Source organism: Rhipicephalus microplus, chromosome 9, assembly GCF_043290135.1.
Source record: "Rhipicephalus microplus isolate Deutch F79 chromosome 9, USDA_Rmic, whole genome shotgun sequence".
Classification (NCBI taxonomy): domain Eukaryota; kingdom Metazoa; phylum Arthropoda; class Arachnida; order Ixodida; family Ixodidae; genus Rhipicephalus; species Rhipicephalus microplus.
Window position 1 is genome coordinate 90,190,386 of NC_134708.1, and position 22,318 is coordinate 90,212,703.

The 22,318-nt window shown below is 47.9% G+C and overlaps 1 protein-coding gene across 2 annotated transcripts in view; it reads left to right on the plus strand.

The window, feature by feature from the left end:
- LOC119163154 (uncharacterized) overlaps window positions 1–22,318 on the plus strand; it is a 511,564-nt gene that overhangs the window by 14,671 nt on the left and 474,575 nt on the right. The window contains exons 4-5 of one of the 2 annotated variants that reach the window (XM_075874059.1): window positions 4,422–4,505; window positions 17,441–17,660. The exons of the other annotated variant lie outside the window; for it this stretch is intronic. Coding sequence (XP_075730174.1) covers window positions 4,422–4,468 — 47 coding nt within the window. The 3' untranslated portion in view covers window positions 4,469–4,505; window positions 17,441–17,660. Of the gene's footprint in view, window positions 1–4,421; window positions 4,506–17,440; window positions 17,661–22,318 lie in introns of those variants that run through there. 2 annotated transcript variants of the gene reach the window in all.

Sequence of the window (22,318 nt, forward strand, 5' to 3'; positions counted from 1 at the left end):
GTAACTGCTTTAGCAGTCACGGCAACAACGAACGACAAAAGCGAGACATCAAAATCTGTTATTTTTCTACATACACATGAAGTTTCTCCATTCTTTTAAGTGAATTCATGGTGAAGTGTACAAGTCCAGTCTGGTTGTCAAATCTTGTTCACTCCTTTGAGAGCTTTTCCGACGGAAGCGATAGATGACAGGCATTGCAGACGCTAGCGCATGCGTCCTTCTGCCGGTTGTGTTCCCCCGGCTGCACGTACAATACTATAATAAATATGGTTAGACACACGTGACAGAAGATGAAGGTGCACGCATATGACAAGTACATACACGTTAATATAAAAACAAGCGCTAAAATATGAGACACAAATAACTTTGCCTTCATATCTCGCACAGTCCTTCTGAAGCTGCTCTGAAGAAAGAGATGGATGACAGGCATCGCAGACGCCAGCACACACAGTCTTCAGAACGGTGTGTGCCCACGGCTGCGCAATAATTATGTAAAATAGTGAGTCACACGTAACAGAGGATGAATACAAACGCATATGAGAAATACGTGCAAGGTGAAATGAAAACAAACGTGAGATATGACATCCTAATAATTTCTCCGTGATGACACACCAAAGACTCATTTTGATCCCCGTAGCGCAACAGCTTAGGAGTGACGGCTGCAGTCACAACTCCGCAAACCACTGTTACGCCAACAAGTCAGCGAGTCCTACACGACGTCGTTCCGCTCAAGAAAGCGAACGTGAGACCGAACAAGGCACTGCACGCGGAGTGTCTGCCGCCAGCAAACTTCGAACAGGAGAGCAAGCGTACGCTTGGCCGCCGCCACGAATAGGGCCGAGCTAGTTTGCAGCAAGCGCCGAAGAAATGGACGGTAATGCGGCCCTTTTCCACAAACTCGAGTGAGTGCAGCGAGCCAACAAGAGTCCGCCACCGCGGCGAGCGGACGGCGCCGAGCTGCTTGCGACTGACTGACGGGAAAGCCAATTGTAATGGCGACTAATTTTCAGTGAGTTCCGACGCCAGCAAAATCCTGGCCAGCCCGTGCTAGTGCACTTACAGCGCACGACATACTACAACCGAGCTCTTTACGAGAACCCGCAACGTGTTTTCGACGACACCACACAATGATGAGGTCTCAGCCCAGTATCGTCAACGCGGAGCTAATCACGGCGGCAAAGACAGGCGAGCACTCAATGAGTGAGTTTACGGGAAGCTGACGGCAATGGCGTCCAATTTCCAGGTTGTCGCAAAGCACAGGCAAACTGCAGATGCCGAAGCTAACATTCGCGATGCATTTCGTGCGTGCGATATACAACACGACCGAGGTCGTTGCCGGCAAGCGCGATCCGTATCGCACAGGCGACAAGTAGGGTAGAATGAAAAATGACAACCTACTTGCCTTGGAATCCAGCGCTGTTTTCTGCACTGAGGCGGACTGAAGTATATATCCGATAGGCCCGTTGTCCTCTTGGCCACAATATTCGCCTTCCCAACTCTTGTTGTCGTGTGTTGGTCGTGACTATCTTGAAGCCAGAGATATGCAGTGCGGCGCGGTTACGTGTCAATATTGCTCCAGACTTCATGGGTGCAGAGAAACGTAAAAGCAGCAGCCCACGCTCATACAAGCGTGCACACAAGCACCACCTCGTAATTCTTAGATCGTCAAATCCAGGCGGCCGTGGTCGAGCACTTCGAGTGCGACGCAACAAGAACCGTCGCCGGCGAAATTCGGGGAAAGACTGAGCCAGCAAAGGAGAATGAGGACGTGTGTTCTGTGGATTAGGAGTGCTGGTCACCTAGGCAACGCTTTCCGCGCTGCCTGCGATCCCCGGGTGGTTTATTCCTAGTGGAGCGTGTTTGGAGACTAAGTAGTTTCGCGCGGCACGCTTCATTTTGTGGTTGCTCCTCAACAGTCTATTCGTTCATCGCGCGCGCCTATCGGGCTCCGTTACTCCTTTTCGGGTAATTTTGCCTTGGAGTCTACATCCGATGAAAGTGGCATGGGGTACACGTCCATGCGTCCTATCTTTTCTTATTCAAGTTCACGGGTTCGCTCGTCCTCCAGCAGCTATCTTCGATTGCACGGTGCACCGCCTGTAGGCCGTGGGCATTGCAAATGGCATAAAAGAATGCAGGCTAGTTAGTTCATAATCCTAAAACTCCAAGTGCAATAACAACGAGGACTGGAAGAAACACCAATAGACAGGACTGGGCGCTATTGCACTTTGTCCAGCCTATATGTGTCTCTTCTTGTCCTTATTACTTTTCGCTTTCAGGTTTTAAGCGTATTAGAAGTGTCAGCTTTGTTTGTTGACTCACAACAAAAGGCTGTTTTGTCATATTTTCAAGCGGTGCCGCATGGCTATGCTTGGTGGGCCACGCATGTTTGTGTGTTTAGTAAACGGCACAGCATGGCTGTGCCAATATTTCGTGTAGGCTAGAAATGATGGGCCTTTGTTTCTGTCACTGTACATGACAGCACCAATGCCGCATTTGGCTGGCTATAATGGCCCTGTGTTGGTGTCATATAGTGACAGGGGTAGCAATATTGTATTTGGCTGGCTATATGAACTCTTATTATTCGTATAGGCTGGCTCTACCGAAATTGCTTTTGAAGTGGCGAAAGTGGGCCTTCATTGGGCCATTGTTTGCCTATGTGTAAATAATAATGGGGCAATGTGTTGTGCTGCTTAGTAGTGTTTCTTAGGTTGCACTAAATATTCAATGCTACGTATAAAAAACCCTATTCTCATAATATGGTGTTGCCTATTTCGGCGAGCGTCTACTTTGGCGCACCAGTAGCACGTGAGCGCCACCTTCCACGCTGTAATATACAATACTTTTAAAAATGCTTTCCCTTGGAAAATATCCGGCTATACACTACGAAACGCGACCGACACTGCTGGCATGCGGTGGAGGTACAAACGTATGGCGTGCCATGCAGTGATGGTGCGGTAACGTGAAATCTGTTCAACCAATCTTCAATGGAATTTATCGTATCAGGAGTAAATGGTGCGAGAAGAGAATCACAAGAGGGGACGCATGCGACCTGGGCTCATGTTCAAAATCACCAAAGTTCGCTAAGAAATGCTTCGCATTAAAAAAAAAAGCCGGACTTGAATTGTCTCGATTGGGCAAATAAAGTTTACGTTCTTCTTCCCTGAAAGCAATCGTGAGGAAATTCGAATGAGAGCAGAGCTCATGTAACGAGAGCTTATCAAACCAGGGCTCATGTAACCAAGGCTCATGTAATACAGCCGGTATAACACTGTGGTCTTTCGACACTTGCAGCGACGCGCGCAGATATAAGTTCAATTTTTCCCTTCACTAGCCCACAATAAACAAAGCTACAAACTCTGAACTACCAGCTTGCAAAGAAAGAGAATGCACCTGCGGTCTTGCGAGACAGCGCCGAAGTTAGCATTGTGCAAGCAGCCTCGGCTAGTGAGTTCTTCAATAGGAAAAAATGAAATTCCCACGCTCTACAACCATTCTGCGGTTCTCACGTGTATATAGACACTTTTACGCATAAGTTTCAGTGTCGTCATGTTGTTCTGTTAACCTTTATCTTTTGTATATAACAACAAAGCAGACAGTGTTATTGTAGACGCAAGCACGTGAATGCGAATGTGTTTCTGCATGCTGTGTTTCATGTCCTTGTTATTTCATGTCGCGATATGCAAGAACAAGTAAACATTGCCTTAAGAGCCCAAGATGGTGGTTCCCAGGTGTCCTGCGGCAAATAATCTAGAGCCTTAGAATGCGGACCTGTAATGTATTGCAGGTAGGCGTTTTGTTTCGTGTGTAGTTGAACGATAAGAATTTGGAGTGTACGTGCTAACTAAAAATTCTATGCAATCTGCAGCCCTACCTAGGTTTTACACTAGTTGAGTTGGTATGCCCTTCTTTGATGCTTATGGTTTAATCAATACGTTGATATAGATGACGCTATTCTCATAAACTTGTATGCCTCGAAGAGTTTTACATGCCTAAAACATAAGCGAATCGATTTTCTCAGATTTTAATGGCAGGTGGGCGAATTGTCAATCAAGTAGACATACTTATAAAGTTTCGTTGATTATAAGGTGCAAGGCCGCCATCTGTGATTGTAAGATTAATGCACATTCGTTTCTGCAATAAATAAAATTTATTATTCAACGGTTGAAGCTCTGAGCACTTAGGTTGTCCATTGAGCATCAACCGCTCAACACTTGAACCTCTTAATCTATATTTCGCTAGCGAAAACAAGAACTTTGTGTCTAGCAGAACATAACTGCAAACATCCCGGTTATACCTGATGAACTGCAATCTTCCAAGAGCGTTACAATAATGGGCATTCTTATGCAATTTTGGCTATATATAGATGTATCAAGCAATATTTCACAAGTGCTCAGTATCTACTTTGTTCTATTTTTCAGACACCTTCGTCAGAGTTGAAAAACTGCTGTTCTTATCACGTGACTAGTCCTGCGCTGTTATTAAGGTCGAGTCACTTACAGATTGTACGTATTTTCAATTGATTTTCACGTTGTAGAGAGAGATTTCACTATCCACGGTAGTCACTCACAACTAAAAAAATACAAGCTTCATCTACAGCATTGTAGTCCCACGCTGAGAAAATCTGAAGAGACTTTCCATCCACTAATATTGCCTCATTCGTGTGAGATCAATCTCTTTTCCCGTATTTCAACTGGTTCGTCTTTCAATACAGACGTCGCTCATTGGTGTCGTTAAAGACTATGACACCACTTCAAAGACAAAAGTCGCTGATTAGGAAGGAAGGACAAATCCTTATATTTCGAAAGGCATGGCACTAGCATTGGCAAATAACAATTATGCTTGAAATTCGTGCAATGCGTGCAATTGGTGCAACTAGATTTGCGAACGTACGATTTGAAAAGAAACCAGCTTGCAGAAGTCTCATTGACAGGTGATGCAAAAGTGTCCCACGGTTGTGCGGGTGAAGCTTGTATATGCAGTAAGGTCGTGGGCGAGCATTAAAACTCATGAGATCGGAAACTGTATTACTGCGGCCTAAACACGAAATTTCGCGAGCAAATACTGGCCATTGGAGAAATCAAGATGTGCAAAATCATGACATTACATGACACTGTTTATAGCATAGCCCTGCTGAGTTAGACCTATTAGGTTCAACGTGGGAACAAGCCTTGCACTTTTATCAAACGAAGAATATTTTTTCATGAATATCGTGATCAGTATCCTGTCTCACAAAAACAGCCCTGAAACGTTTATTTTTTTAGTGTCCTATTTGTCACCACTATGAGCGCTTTAATACGGTTGAATGTGAGTGAAGCTTGCTTTCACATTGTTCTCTTCGATAAACTGCTCTATCTTCTTTCCCTTATGCCAGAAGAACGCAGCCTTAGCATTTGGTTTGTTCTACACTGATACAGATTTATTTTCTGTATTGCAGCATCTTAGCAAAAGTGTAAGAATAGCTTGAATCGCCCGTTCAGCCCGTTTTTCGATGATATTTATTAGCACCGTATCAATTACGAGCAATATATGCAAAACCTTGGAAAGCGCTTTAGATTCACCTTCAAGAGCAGAATGCGATAACCATCCGTAGCCCGTTCGCATTGCCTTCGACCACGCCGAAGACAAAGAACGTTTGCGTGCGTATAACTGGCTATTTCAAACTATCCTGCAATGTTGACTGAATGTGCCGTTGCTATGGGGCAACTAGCATCCATTTTTTTATTGGCGAATTGACCACACTACTCCCTAACGTCCCCTGTCCACTTGCGTTGCTATAAACTCCCTTATAGATCTTTCCAGAAATCGCAGCGCCGCGCCTTCCACCGGGGGATCGGCGCTGCGGCATTGTGAGAAAGCGGAGCCATCGCGGGCAGAGTAGACGACTGTTTTCCGCTTTCGCCTGCTTTCATCGCGCACCGCGAGTTGTTTTGACTGGCGCAAAGAGCTGCTATTGTGAACAAACGCTGCGTCGGAGCACTCTGACCTTCTTTTACGCATACTAGACCGTGTTGTACGTCGCAATTAACCTTGATCATCATTGAACATGCCGAATAAGGAAAGAGGCGGACGCACTTGCTCGGATTTTGCTTGTGATATTCCGCTAATGACACCGGACGTTTCGTTCAATTCTGACCTGCCACCGTGATGTAGTGGCTGAGGCACTCGGCTGCTGACCCGTAGGTCGCGGATTCGAATGCCTGCCACGGCGGCCACAATTTTGATGAAGGCAAGAATGCTGTAGGCCCGTGGGCTCAGATTTCAGTGCACGTTTTTATTGCAAAAATTCCAGGTGGTCGAAGTTTCCGGAGCCTCCTACTATGACGTCTCTCATAATTGTATGGTGGCTGTGGGACGTTAAACCCCAACAAATATTTTATTCGTTCATTGCTTCGTGCTGCTTCATAGCTACGAGGTTCATAATGCTGAAGCTCAGTAGGACATTGTTAAAATGTCTGTGTCAAGACTCACTGTGAATACGGAGATAAGATTTTACACCTGAAGCATACCGTGTAATTAACTACATAAATAATTTAGGCGAGAGTCTTTTATAGCTCATAAAAAATTGGCAGATCCCACCAACAGTGATATTGAATAATATGCGAAGCATGAATGGGAAATGTTTTTGTCACTTTAAAAGCAGCAGAACTTTATAAAGTGGAGGTGAATGATGCCGTACATGACTTCCGTGTCATCATTATCATGTTTGAATGTGTCGTGTACCTTCGTCATCTATTCACGACACGTGATACGAAATAAGTATTCTTTAGAGCTAGTGAAATTTAATGGCCGCGAGCACACTATGAGAGTGGTCAGTTGTCATGTTCTTACATGACATGCGTGTCAGGATTATCATGTTTGCATCAGTCATTTATTTTGTCCTCCAACGACGTCACGTAACAGCAAACTTGGTATATTTCGAGCTAGCAAACGGCTGCGAGCGCATCATGAAAAACTCCATTGTAGCGTTAATGCGTGTACACGCTGGGCGCAGCGACGCAACGTTAGGTAACGCGAGCACTCTATAGTCTGATGCCAGGTGCGACCAGTGTCCGTCAGCGCAGCCATACGGCAACCGGCGTTTAATGCGACATGCTGCATTTAGCGCCGATGTGTTACCCAGACAGCATTGTGTTTCCCTCTTTTCGTGACGGAAGGACGCCGGACGCACTGAAACGTGCATGCGTCAAAGCAACGCAGCGCGGCGCGCACCTGCAAGTATAGGGCAGGACCGGTGCCTGGCGTAGCAACGGCGTCGTGACGTGACGAAAGAAACGCCGGCGAGGAGGCGTACCGCATTATGTTGAAATGTATTGACACATTGACTTTGGCTTGTAGTCATGTTCTCATAGGACACGCATCTTATAATTATCGTATCTGCACCAGTAAAATACCTTCGTCATCCATTGGCGTCACGTAGTGCCAAATTTGGTATATGTAAATCTAGCGAAATGGCCACGAGCGAATTTTCAGTGTGGCATGTAGTCTTGTTGTTACATGACACACATGTCGTGATTATTATGTTTTGATGTGTCATTTACCTATGTCGTCCGATCGCGTCGCGTAATGCCAAGTTTAGTAAATATGAAGCTAACAAAACAGCCGCGAACGCATCATGAGCGTAGCATGTAGTCATGTTGTTACATGACACGCATCTCATGTTTATCACGATTGCACCAGTATCATACCTTGGTCATCTATTCTTGTGCCGTAATACCAAATTTGGTATAAGTGAATCTAGCGAAACGGCCACTAGCGCATCATGAGCGTTGCAAGTAGTCATGTTGTTAGACGACACGCATGACATGATTTTCATGTTAGAGTCTGTCAGTTGTGTTTGCCATGTATCATGCACTTGTACGTATATATTTATATATGTATAGATATAAGCGAAAGAAATGTGTACTTAAAGGACTGTTTTTTCTTGTTTTCACACAACATTATGATCAAACAGCCAATAAAGCCAAGGAATGCCTAAGGGATGTAAGGGATATTGTAACCAATGTAATGTAAATACGAAGAAAGAAAAGTGGATGGAAAACAACTTGCCGTGAGCAGGAATCAAACCTACAACCTTCGAATATATATATATATATATATATATATATATATATATATATATATATATATATATATTATGACATCTGGGTTGAGACAGCGTTTATTAAGCCCAAGGGCTCAGCAACGAACGGGCAGTCTCAGACCGAGCGTGCACACACACGATGATGATTTTGGTGGCACTCAGTGAAGATGAGGACAGAGACCCAGGCGGATGATGATGATTATGATAATGCATATATGAAAAGAAGAGCGTGAAGAATGCCCACACTAATCCCCCCCCTCCAAATCGAAACGGCCAACCTGGCCGTAGAAAGTCAATGTGACAGAGAACATCACCTGAAAGGCTTCATGCGAAACACGTGCACGATCTCTGTGTTGCGGTGACGGCGGTCTGTTGGGAGGACAAATGGAGTCACACGATAATTAACGGGCGATGTCTGCTCGATGGTTATGTAAGGCCCAATGAAGTGTGGCTGAAACTTGTCACACAGACCAGGTGTGCGAATAGGTGTGAATAGGAGCACCTCGTCACCAGGTCGGAAGAATAGAAGGCGATGGGATGCGTCATAAATGACTTTTCGATCTTGCTGTTGCACTTTCGTGTTGATTCGAGCACGATCGTGACACCGTGCTAGTCGTGAATTGTATTCCTCACTGGAAGGTGGAGACGAGCTGACGTCAGTGTTGAAAAAGGAAACGTCGAGGAAGAAAGTAGGGGAACGTCCATAAACGACGTAGAACGGTGTATATTCGGTAGTGCGCTGAAATGCCGTGTTGTAGGCAAAGGTGAGGAATGGCAGAAGAGTATCCCAGTTTTCGTGGTCTGGACTGTTGTAGACGGCTATCATATCAGCAAGAGTACGGTGAAACCTCTCGGGGAGACCGTTGGTTTGAGGGTGGTAGCTGGAAGCTGTCTTGTGTGTTATACCAGTGGCGCGCAATATTCATTTAGTACTTCTGACAGGAACACCCTTCCACGATCACTCAACAATATACGAAGGGCGCCATGGCGCCGAATAATGGCGTGCAGAATGAAGTCGGCAACTTCCGAAGCAAAGGCAGCTGATACAGACGTTGTCTCCACGTAGCGTGTCAAGTGGTCTACTGCATTCACTATCCATCGTTTGGCAGTAGATGTGAAGGAAATAGGGCCGTAAAGGTCGATACCTACAACCTCAAATGGCGTTGTTGGGCACGGAACTGGCTGCAGAGGCCCAGCCAGTGCAGTTGTCTGGATTTTACGACGCTGGCACGGGACACAGGAACCGACGAAGCGCGCATTGCTAGTAGAAATACCAGGCCAGTAGAAGCGACTTCGGATGCTGTCGTAAGTTTTTTGAATACCAAGATGTCCAGCAGTCACGTCGTCATGAAAGGCTTTAAGCAGGTCAAGTCGAAGAGAGCATGGTAGCACGGGAACCCAGCGTCGACCATCTGGGTGGTAGATGTGACGGTACAGAACTCCATTCTCCATCTTAAATCGCAAGAGTTGACGACGATGTCGCACGTTAGGTGGATGGGAAGCTCCCGAGAGCTGGTCTATGATACGCCTACAGTACGGATCAGGCAACTGGCAGGAGTGAAATGTGCGCTTGTCATCCGAGAATAGCTGGTCTATTGAGGCGAGCGTAGGCGCAGCAGTAGAAGTGATGGCCGAACTTTGACCGATGCTGAGCTGTTTATTTGGTAGCGGGCAGCGGGAAAGGGCGTCGGCGTCTTGGTGTTTTCTACCTGACTTGTAAGTGATACGATGTCATACTCCTGTAAACGTAGAAGTCACCGACCCAAGCGTCCAGACAAGTTCTTCAACGTGAAAAGCCAGCAAAGGGCATGGTGGTCGGTAACAATCGCGAAATAACGGCCGTGGAGGTAGGGACGCAACTTTTGCACTGCCCAGACCACAGCCAAGCACTCCTGCTCAGTTATCGTATAGTTCTTCTCGGTCGCGGTCAATACTCTACTGGCATACGCAACTACTCTCTCTTGTGAAGAGGTGTCGCGTTGGAGCAGAACGGCACCTATACCGTGGCCGCTAGCGTCCGCATATAGGATGATCGGCGTGGCCTCATAAAAGTGGTGGAGTACAGGTTCGGACGTGAGGGCACACTTTAACAGGTCGAATGTCGTTTGACATTCTTCCGACCACAGAAATGGCACGTAGAAAGCAAGAAGCTGGTGCAGTGGAGCCGCTATTGATTTGTAGCGAGAGAGAAAGACGGGACGGCGGCCAACGTGGTCGTGTCTTCTCTCGTCACTTTATTCCACGCCTGAAGCGGAGCCGCAGTCGGCTGTCCACGTCTGAACCGCCAAGTGTACTAGCTTGTTCTCCTCCTCGCGCAGCTCGAGCTAGCATCAGCTGCGCGAGAGGCGCGGCGCGGTGATTGAGAAATGATGATGGTGATGATGGCACTACAGGGCTCCCCCCCTAGCGCTTTGTGCGATTTGAAGGCATATGAAAAAAAGAAAGATAGTGATAAAAGCTATATACATGAACGACAATCCATAAAGTGTTTATTTGGAAAGTCCAGGTTGTCAACACTGATGGGCCATCGGTAAGCAGCGGGTCTCTGGCGGGCAACACTGGGAATGGCGCAGCGGACGAGGGTGGCTACGCAGGCACGCTGTTGGAAGGAGCGGGCGAGGGTCGTGATGAAGGGGCACTTTTGTTGATAGCGAGTACCAATGACAAGGCGAAAAATGGTCAAGGGCCGAGAACACACACGGGCCGTTTCGGTGCGGTCGATTGTCGCGCGCACTCGGACACTGATGCTTAAAAGATGGACTGTAGCATGAGTGTAGTGCGGCCAGTCCAGAAGGTCTAGTGTTACTTCTTTGTTGGAGCTGGTGGGAACATCAACGGGGAGTGCGATCAACCCTGGTAGTGTGTTTACCGTGCTGGTACCGTCGCTTCCGGTGGCACATTACCGGCTGCGGCGGCCGCCTGGTCGGCCGAGTAGGGTGCAGGTAAGTTGGAAACGGTGCGCTTTGGACCGATGAAGTGCGACATGGTTTACAGTGATAACGAGCCGGCTCAGAGGGCACTGATAGATTGCTTTTTCCGACCTTTGACGATGTGTAACGCGCAGGCATACGCCGATGAGTCGTCGCGTTGTTCGAGCTAGAACCGACGTTTGGTGATGCGAGATCGAGCGGCGGATATCTGGCGTCACAGTTGTCATGGGCCGTCGACGGCGTTGAAATGCTCAAGCACGCGTACGTAGTGGTAGGCGGATGGTTTAACTGCGCATCTGTTGGGGCATGCACGGTGTGCTCCACCTGAGGTGAGCAAGGCGTGCGGCCCTCGGGATTTCCTGACATGGTCACAGCATCATGCACGTTCAGCCGTGCATGCTCAGGGGCTTGAACGTCTGTAGGACACATCGAGGATGATGTTAGTAGGCGCTGGCAGTCCACGAGGTTTTGAACAGCAGGCACCGGTGTGCAGGGGAAACTGATGGCGTGCAGTGTCACAGCGGGCTCTGGGTCCATAGTGTAAGTGGTGTCGCGGGCCTCCACAGGTGCCGGGAGAGGCGGGGAGTCTGCAGGAAGGTCAGCTGGCCCAGCTGAGGTCGTCGAATCGCCCGGGACAGACAGTTCAGCCGACCAAGTCTCTGCAGCGAATGCGACGGTGCACGGGGCAGCGGCCGGTTTCGAATCTATGTGGGCAGTTGCCGGCAGGGGAATGGTCTGAACTGGCTGTTGGGCGAGAGGCGTCCTGAAACGTGATGAGCCAGGTGCAGTTGTGTCATTTTTGGGAGGAGGAGCATGTTTAAGGCAGTAAAACTTGAGCACGGCATCTTGCAAGTGATCGTACGGGCGAGGGCTCCAGGAGAAGTATGTGAGGTGGTGTTTGAGGTCATGTGGAAGATGGTATTCCAATACCTCGTACATGAGCTCTTGGATCCAGATGCCGTTGTGATACAAGGCCGCCGCAAACTCCTCGGACCACGACTCTAGGCGAGAGGTCCGGCATGGGGGCAGTGGCGGGTCGAATTGAGGCTGCCAGGTTTGTGCTGACTAGAACATGGCCGCGTAGCCCGGTGGCGAAAGGTCACCTGTGCCAGACTCCGATGTGGGCGGCAAGGTGGTCGTCATGGAGTCTGGTGGGGCCACGGTGTCGCGTGCCGTCGCCCTCATGGAAAACATGGAGGTAGCAAGCATGCCAGAAGGACCATCGGCCGAGGACTTCGAAAAAACGCACCCCGTGGTGGACAGGCCGTCGGCAGCAGGAACGACCTCAAGAACCTCGTCGGATCTGTGACCGGGTGCGAGAATCACTGCGCCAATGGCCGGACCAAAGGCGGAGGGAGACTTTGTCGGGGAAGTTAGGTTGCGGTCAGATGAGAGCTGCAGGCCGGAGGGTCCAGCAAGCTGCGACGCAGGGAAAACCTGAAAGTCGCGGGTAAACAGCAGCGGGTGGTAGGTGAGGCCATAGCTGGCAAGAACCGCAGAGTAGAGGTCATCGTAAGGCTGCTGGCTGGAGGTTGAACTGGCAGAGTTATGACGCAACTCTACGGGAAGGGCGTCATGAAGAATGGCGTGCATCAGCGGCTGGTCCGTGACGCCATTCAGCGCAAGAACGGCATCGAGCTCCATGAACCATACCTTGGGGTAGGTCGATTGGAACGGCGGCACTGGCGGGCAGAGTTGCGGGAACATGGCAGCGGGCCGCTCAGCGAAGGGCGTGTTCTCCGGGTCACCAATGTAGTGAGAGAGAAAGACGGGACGGCGGCCAACGTGGTCGTGTCTTCTTTCGTCACTTTATTCCACGCCTGAAGCGGAGCCGCGGTCGGCTGTCCACGTCCGAACCGCCAAGTGCGCTAGCTTGTTCTCCTCCTCGCGCAGCTCGAGCTAGCATCAGCTGCACGAGAGGCACGGCGCGGTGATTGAGAAATGATGATGGTGATGATGGCACTACAGATGCGAAGTTTCGTATAAAACAGCGAAAATAGGAGGCGATACCAAGAAAACATCGCGACTCCTTCGACCTTTCGGGGAACGGAAAGTGAAGCACCGTAGCAATTTTGTCCGGATGCAGCCGAATTCCGTCTTTGCTCACGACGTGGCCCAAAACCCTGATAGCCTTTGTGACAAAACGGCAGTTTTTTGTGTTGAGTTGGAGACCAGCGGCAGCAAGGCACGTCAGAACGTTGCAGGTGCTGAGGAAACGTTGACGAAAAAATAACGATGTCATCCAAGTGGCAAAGACAGGTCTTCCATTTAAGGCCGCACAACACTGTATCGATCATGCGCTGAAATGTAGCGTGCGCGTTGCACAGCCCGAAAGGCATAGCGTTGAATTCGTATAGCCTGTCGGGGGTTGCGAATGCCGTTTTCTCTTTATCCTCTGCGTGCATAGGAATTTGCCAGTATCCGGAACGCAGGTTGAGGCAGGAAAAGTATTTCGCGCCTTGTAGAGAATCAAGGGCGTCGTCAATGCGAGGCATTGGGTACAGATCTTTGCGAGTGATCTTGTTGAGCGCCCTGTAATCGATGCAAAAGCGCACAGAGCCATCCGTCTTGCGACCCAGAACCACAGGCCACGATTAAGGGCTAGATGAAGGGCGAATTACCTCTCGCTTGAGCATGTCAGCTACGTTTTCTTCGAAGATTTTTGTCTCAGCAGGAGACACACGGTAGGGCCGGCGGCGTACGACAGACGTTCCGACTGTGTGGATTCGATGCGTTATAGTAGTAGTGCGGCTCAACGTAGAGGAGTAAACCTCGAAGGAAGTTGCGTGTTTCTCTAACAAAGCACGTAGCCGTTGCGTCTGTGAAGGTGTAAGGTCGTCGCTAATGGCTGCAGTAAAGGCGGAAGAAGAAGCGGCCTCACTCCTAGGGCTGTCGTTGCAGGTGATGGCATGAAGTGGCACGACGCACGCAGGCTTGGGATCCGTCACGCAGGCCACCGTGTTGTTCTGGGGAAGTAGAATTTTTTCGGATGTTGTATTCACAGCGGTGACAAGAGCGAAACCTATAAGAAACCTAACTACACCGGAAGCGAGAATGATGCCTTTACCGACGCAACTAAATGAGGGTGAGACCAAGACGTCGCCATGGTCAATCTCCTTGGAGGTAATAGCTACAATCCGCTCTTGACCTGGTGGTAATTCGGTATCTTCCGCAGCTGTCAAACGAAGTGGCCTCTGGGCATCGTCGTTGAGCGTGCAGTCCGTGTCGGTGAGGTGGACGACACGTTGGCCACAGCAAATATCCGCGGAGGCGGAAGGAAGAAAATCCCACCCTAAAAAATTGATGAGAGCAGTCAGTCAGTACGGCGAACTGAATGTGGTGTCGGATACCATCAATAAAATTGCGGGCTGTAGAGAAAGCGAAAGGGTGAATGGTATACCCCTGCGCAGCAACCAACATGGGTCCATCGTAAGGGGTCATCACTTTGTTCAGACGTTGGCCTAAATCGACGCGCATAACAGAAAATGCCACAGCCGTGTCCACCAGAGCATCCACGTACAATCCTTTCACTACCACAGAAAACATGTTGCACGGGCCTGATAGAGGAGTATCTATCCTCATTCGGGATGCAGTTTTTCTCCCAGAAACTTCATCACTTAGTTTTCCGAAAGACTGTTAGTGACGAATGAGGCAGGCCGAAATGGGGAGGAGGAGCGGCGAAAGGGTGAAGGTGAACGTCGTCTGGAATTCCGGCTGTTCCGAGGTGCACTCGATGCGGGCGGAGAGGGAGACCAGTGTGGAGGTGATGAATGGCTTTGAGCTTGATAATACACACCTCGTTCACGCATGTCGTAACCGCGGCGTTTGTCTTGCTGGCGCTTGCGGCACAAACCAGAAATGCGGCCGCGATACGCACAGTAATAGCAGACAGGGCGGGTCGAGCGCCAGGGTGGGGAGTACAAGGCGTTATAGGCACTTGGAGATAGCGCGCTCAGGTGGGCCGAAGAAGGGTCAGGTGGCATCGAACAGTAGTTCACCGGGGGAGCGGCAGCAACAGACGCGTAGGATGGTTGCGGCAGTGTCAGGAGTACGTTGCTCGGAGGCACGGCAGCAACTTGAGCGTAGGTTGATATGGTGCGAGAAACAGGTGGTTGTACGTGATCGGGGCCGGTCATGGGTGTAAGTTCGTGCCTAATGAGGTCACGCAGAGGAACACCCGGAGACTGTGTTGAACGTGGTGAAGAAGGTGTGAAGCCCATAGACCGCAATTCTTCTCGTATAATGTCCCGGATGAGGTCACGCAGATGGCCTTGGGACGTGAAGTAGTGGTCGCCATGTACGTTTGGAGACACACGGAGTCGAGCGAATCGGGGCGCTGGCATGTCGCGACGACGTCAGCGATGGTAGCCGGATTTTGCGCAGCGAAGGCATTAAAAGCAACCGGTCGAATGCCTTTAAAGATATGGCGTACTTTGTCTGATTGTGGCATAGGTGAATTGACACGCCGGCACAGTGAAAGGACATCCTCCATGTAGGAAGTGTAAGATTCGCCGGGATGTTGTCGGCGAGTATCGAGGGTCCTCTTCGCGACGGCGGAACGAATAACCGGTGTCGTGTCCCAAAAACATGTCGCAGCTGGTGCTGGAAGGTCGCCCAGTCGGGTAAGTCAATGACGTGGTTGAAATACCATGTCTTCATCACACCGGTCAGGTAGAAAGACACGTAACGGAGCTTGGCGCTATCGTCCCAGTGATTAGCAACACTCACGTGGCTGTACTCATCGAGCCAGTCTTCCACCTCTTCCCCGCGAAGACCGGCGAAGAGAGGGTATAACGCTGGTGGCTGTGTACTTAAACAGGAGGCACGGCTGAAGACAGCGGGGGAGAGATGGCAGCAGCGATGGCAGCAGCACCGGCAGGCTCGTTCTGTGACATGCTGCCAGACAGTGGGGGCAACCGGCGGCCTGAACGCAGCTCCAGGGAGTCGAGCGAAGTGGTAGAGGACCGAGGACCGAAAATCCACATCCACCACGTATGGCGTCTGGGTTGAAACACCGTTTATTCAGCCCAAGGGCTCAGCAACGAACGGGCAGTTTCAGACCGACACACGATGATGATTGTGGTGACACCCAGTCAGCAGACAGAGACCAAGGCGGATAATGATGATTATGATAACGCATATATGAAAAGAAGTGCATGAAGAATGCCCACAATATATATATATATATATATATATATATATATATATATATATATATATATATATATATAGCAAGACCTAACATACAATAATGCCAAGAAAAGTATAGGGCAAATTATTAGACCGAATCGTAATGTAAATGTGAAAAAAGGAAAGTGGGTGAAAAGACAAGCCAAAGGTGGGCAAGAACCGAGCTTGTGACTTTCGAATAACGGGTTATTATGATGACGCTGACTGACACTCCTACGTTTATTTTCACATATATACCCAATAAAATGGCTGGGAGGATAGCCACCGTATTAGCTCAGTGGAAGATCATAGAACGCGTCATAGGAAGGTCGCAGGTTCTGTTCCTGCCCACAGCAAGTTACCTTTTCGCCCACTTTGCTTTTTTGACATTTATATTACAATTTGGTCTAATAATTTCCCTTATACGTTCTTTGGTATTATTGTTTGTTAGATCTCAATAATACCGTGTCGAAACATGGAAAAACTAGCCATTAGGTATACGGGTCTTTCCCTCATATATATATATATATATATATATATATATATATATATATATATATATATATATATATATATATATATATATATATATATATATATATATATATATAATTGGTTTATATATATATTTTAGTGGACGTACACGGACATTTCGTTTCGTTCTCAGTGTTGACAGTGGTTCTTCCTCTTTTCTATTTTCTTTCTTTTTTCTTGCTTTGTTTTCCTTTTCGTCTTTTTTCTTCTTTTGTTTTGCTTTCTTTCTTTCTTTTTTTAGTTCTCTCTCACTCTCGCAAACATCTTTCAAGGCGAGATGGACGCAGCAGCAACGAAATTTGGTAGTTCATGTTAGTATAACTCATCCCCTGATGAAGGGAGGACCCCTCCCGTAACTGTTGGGAAATGAATATATTTACCCTTGTTAACAACGCTCCCGTTGTGCCATATCCCATACCTTTACGAAGACTAAATGGCCCTTTGAATTATTACTGCCTATATATATACTCCTATATATATATATATATATATATATATATATATATATATATATATATATATATATATATATATATATATATATATATATATATATATATATATATATATATATATATATATATATATATATATATATATATGTGTGTGTGTGTGTGTGTGTGTGTGTGTGTGTGTGTGTGTGTGTGTGTAGTGTGCATTTGATAGTTCAGCAGCACGGCTATAGTTTTGTTAATGCTGCTTTTTCTGGCTTTTTTTTTTCTAGGGCACGAAGTCTACTACGACCTCCGCGGCACAGATATGTTCGTGCGTGTAAGACCACTTCTCGCTTGTCGAAACTATTTTAAAGAAGTCATAGGAAATCTACCATCGTTTTACGTTTACAATCCCCAATGTCATCGGCTAATGGGACAAGAAAGTTAAGGGTATAAATTTTGTTACCAGAATAATTTTTGTTTCTTCAAAATAAACGACTTTCACACAAATGGGATGTATTAGTGCCAATAACTTTTGTTCAGGTTCCTTCTTCACTCAGTGGCATGCTATTTTATATGTGTGTATATTACCATTTTGACGACTTTATCTTGCCGAAAAATAAATCATACACCCTTATTACTGGGCCCACATGCCAATGTAACCTATGAACATTCTAATCAACCTACTTTCAAGACGTCCATGACTGAGCTGATGATAATAAAAGAGGTTCGCCAGATGGTCTCGATGACCGTGTTGTCTTTAGGCTTATTTGAATTTGTTTCTTTTGTGGCAGTGGTATCAAAGAGATATTACTAAAACCCACCGCAGCTGCTGGCGCAGAATGTACGCCTATGTGCATCGTTTTTTTTTTCAGCATCGTCTGCATACCCATGTTGGTTGTCAGTGAACTGCAGAGTTTAGAAAGTGGTACGCTTGTAGCTCAGCTGTGAGAAGTACTGAACTAAAAAGAGTGAGGATTGAACGTTTCACGGAGAGAGATGTATCGCCGGAGCCTGTTTTCACGTTGGCGAACAGATGCCCGCCAGATGTGGCAGTGCTTTTGCTCTTGCGTGATTCAAAGACAACTGAAGCTAACGTTCTGGGCTCTTCCTTGCGTGAACAGTGGAGCATAACCACCTTGGTTATATAATATTCGCGCAGTGGTGTACTTCACCTGTCATGTTGTGCCTTCCCCTTTCACACTTTACAGCCGTAATTCTCAGCTGACAGGATCACTGTTGATGGCTTTGTAAGCTAATGAAAACAACGCATTTATACTCAAGTGAGCCGACATCTCTTCTTCATTACCAAGTGAGCATGAACTAAATTGGCCTCTACCTTAGCTACACACGCTAATCTCTGCAGCGTCTAAAGCCTTCAAGAATGAGTGATCTTCTGTCCCGCTATAATGCGAATCGAATCACCACTGCTTTCCAAGCACTACTTGCTGTTTTCAATAAAAATAGTTGAAATAGACGCAGGTATGTCCAGTCATTGCTACTAGGCAAGTTTGCGCACAGTCAGAGAGTAGCCTTTTCATATTGCGTGCAGATCAATTAAAAAGCCACATTGGACGCGAAAAGGCTCTCAATCACATTCAGTCCATCAGGCTCTCATTCAGGCTATCAATCACATTATGCGTCCATGGCGCATGAAGGCATGAGTGGAGCACATTGAAGTCTTGGGGCGATTGAGAATTATTTCTTTAGGAATCGAAGTACGGTACTGCATTCAGGAATTATCACACACCTACGAGAGCTGTGAGCCCTCCCTTCTTTCAGTGAACATTTCTCGCACTCAATTTGGGCACAGTGTTGTTGGCTAAAGTGTCCCTTTAGTGACCACCACTACCGTATCGGCCTGCCGTATCGGCAACCGACGGGTGCTGCGCAGCCCGCCGCGTCGAAAGGTGCTAGAAGAAACAAAACAAGCATCAGGGAGAGTGCCACCATGACCTCCTAAGGTGTGACACCAGGTCTGAAGCACCAGATGGTTTGCGCAAGCATACCTGACTGCAAGCGACAACACAGCGTTGAATCAGAGAGGACGAATCAACTGTCGTTGGGGACCACAACGGGGCGAACCTCACAGATCAAGACATGGACGAGGGTGGCTTCCGCCTTGTGCGACAACGCAAAGACAGAACGGTGGGCATTCCTATGTTAATTTCTCCAACATCCGAAGGAGCTAATTTGAGGCAAGTGAATCCTATTGACCTATACTCGGAAATTGAAACGATTCTCGGTGGAGCCCCAGTTAAGAGCCGCTTCACAGCACAGGGAGCCCTGCTCTTGGATATAGAGACAGATCGCCAAGCTAATATGCTTCTGGACACCAACACTATCTGCGGCCTTGCCATATCTGCCCGTGTACCACACAGCTACATGAAAATACATGCATTATAAAAGGGGTCCCAAGATGGTACTCGGACGAAGAGCTGCTAACCTACCTGAAACCTCAGGGAGTATACCACGCAAGAAGAATCATACGACGAGTCCAAACCTCATCCACCGAATGGGAATGAAGGCGCACTGACTCTGTAGTTCTCACATTCGCTCCCGATTCGGAACGTTCAGAGAAGATCAACCTTGGCTTCACCAGACACGAGTTGGTAGACTACGTGGAGACGCCACCACGCTGTTTTAAATGTCAGCGTTTTGGACATGTTGCTAAGCACTGTCGTGGGGAACAAAGGTGTAAACGCTGTGTGGGGCTTCATGAATTTAAGACGTGTAAAAGTAAAGAAAAACTTGTGTGTGGAAACTGTGGCGGCGACCACCTAGCTAGCTACGGCCGATGTCCAGCACGAACAGCTGCGCAGCGAAGAAATAAGACGTTTGTCCTCGACCCGAAGACTGTCAACGAACCATCGCTAGAAAAGAAGACGTCCGGCGCGCCACAACACGGCGGTTCGGATAACGAGTACGAAGGAAATTTCCCGCGCCTAAATTCGACAAGAGCTGGTACTGAGTCAACGCAAGTGCTCAACGCTGGTGAGAAATGTATCACGAAAGAGTCCGCCAAGCGCATCCACGCTGATGCACCAAGCCCACCTCAAGTACCATCTGGAAGCCAACAGCAAGAAAACCTCGAGCACGTTATTCGTGCTCTGTTCACCGCACTACGTTCACACGTCGCTAAGATGCCTGCGAGTTCAACGAAGGAAATGTTGGAAGCAGTCCTAGCTCTAGAGTCAGTGTTACTTTGGTCTGCTTCCACAAACACACAGTAGAATAATGGGAATGTCTCGCCCACCTGGTCTATTTCGTCCTTCAAAAGTGCCCTTATTATTGCAATGGGACTGCGCCGGTCTTCTAAAACGCCTGTGAGCCCCGCCGCGGTGTTCTAGTGGCTAAGGTACTCGGCTGCTGACCCGAAGGGCACGGGTTTGAATCCCGGCTGCGGCGGCTGCATTTCCGATGGAGGCGGAAATGTTGTAGGCCGGTGTGCTTAGATTTGGGTGCACGTTAAAGAACCCCAGGTGGTCAAAATTTCCGGAGCCCTCCACTACGGCGTCTCTCATAATCATATCGTGGTTTTGGGACGTTAAACCCCACAAATAAATAAAACGCCTGTGAGAACTCAACCTTTTCTTGCGCGACATTCCAATACCGATTCTAGCCCTCTCCGAAGCTGGTCTACCGAATGCAAAAACGCTCGCAGGGTACACCCGACACGGCAACCCGAGGATAACGCCGTTTTAAAATAGAAGCGCAATGATATACATAAGGCGGGAAATACCTCACGTCGCCTTAGCAGGGCAAGACCTCTGTTTCAACTCATTGGAAGTGGCTACTGTGCAAGTGTGCCTGGGAAGCCGAAAACTAAGTGTGGTATCGGTGTACATAAGCCCACGAAAAATGGTCTCTATGGAGACTTTTCTAAAGGACGTCTGCACTCGATGTCCCGCTCCTCGATTAGCGGAGATTAGTGGTGATTTTAACGCGCACTATCTACTCTGGGGAGATAAGAGTGTAGATTGTTGAGGCAAGGAACTTCTAGCAGCTGCGGATGCTGCCGACTTATGTGTGGCGAACGATGGTAAACCTACATTTTTCAGGCCACCAGATTCATGGAGTGCAATAAACCTTGTACTTCACTTCACGGACCTTCTGGTATCATCGACCACGGCTCCAGACAAGATGGGCAGCGACCGTTTCCCCATCTTCACCAATATTCTGGGATTTCAAACTGCTGGTCGAAAATTCTGCAATGTAACATGCTGGGACACCTACAGAGAAGTGTTGGACAAATCCACTGGTGAGCTGTTCGCAGATACGTTGCAAAGCAAGCGATCAGCTACTTCGTTGCTGAAATTGCCCGACCATTTTCCTGCTCCTGACTTGAAATTGAAGAACCTTTGCGCAGCACGTAGACGGGCGGAGTGGAAAATAACAAGAACAAAAGGAAATCCGTCTGCGAAAACCAAATATAACAGAATAAACGCTGCGATTCGTCGCCATACAAAAAATTAAGACGAAATCAATGGGCCGCTTTCTGTGAGAGTTTATCAACGTTTACGGCCTTTACAAAGAAATGGGCAGTAATAAATAGTCTTTCTGGGAAGATCCGAACACACAGGCTATTCGAAACACTCGCTTTGAAACAAGGAATAGATTTGCAAACCCTTGCAGAGGATTTCGCAGGCGTGTACATATCTGGTAGATCAGCAGGAGCGGCGATTTCTCTGTCACCCCAGTTTTTTCTTACGATAGATACGCCATTCACCTTCCGAGAGCTGGATATGGCACTTAGCAAATTAAGAAGACGCTGTGCCGTGGATCCCGATTTGATCAGCAATCAAATGCTGACAAATCTACCATATGAGCGAAAAAGGGCCCTTTCGGACATATTTAATCATGTCTGGAGCACGGGAAAGATCCCATTTCTTTGGAAGACAGCATGGATGATGCCAGTCCTAAAGTCCGGACAGGATCCCGTGAGCCTCGCGTCATATCGACCGGTATCTCTTACATCATGCGTATATAAGTTGATGGAAATAATATTATGTATAAGATTAACTTGGTACCTTGAACAAGGAGAACGATGGCCATCGTGTGTGACCAGATTTCGCCCACGACTGAGTGCCCAGGACAGTTTTTTCGACCTATTAAGCCACATCGAGCACCACCACGTCAGCGGACTCTCGACACTCGCCGTCTTCATG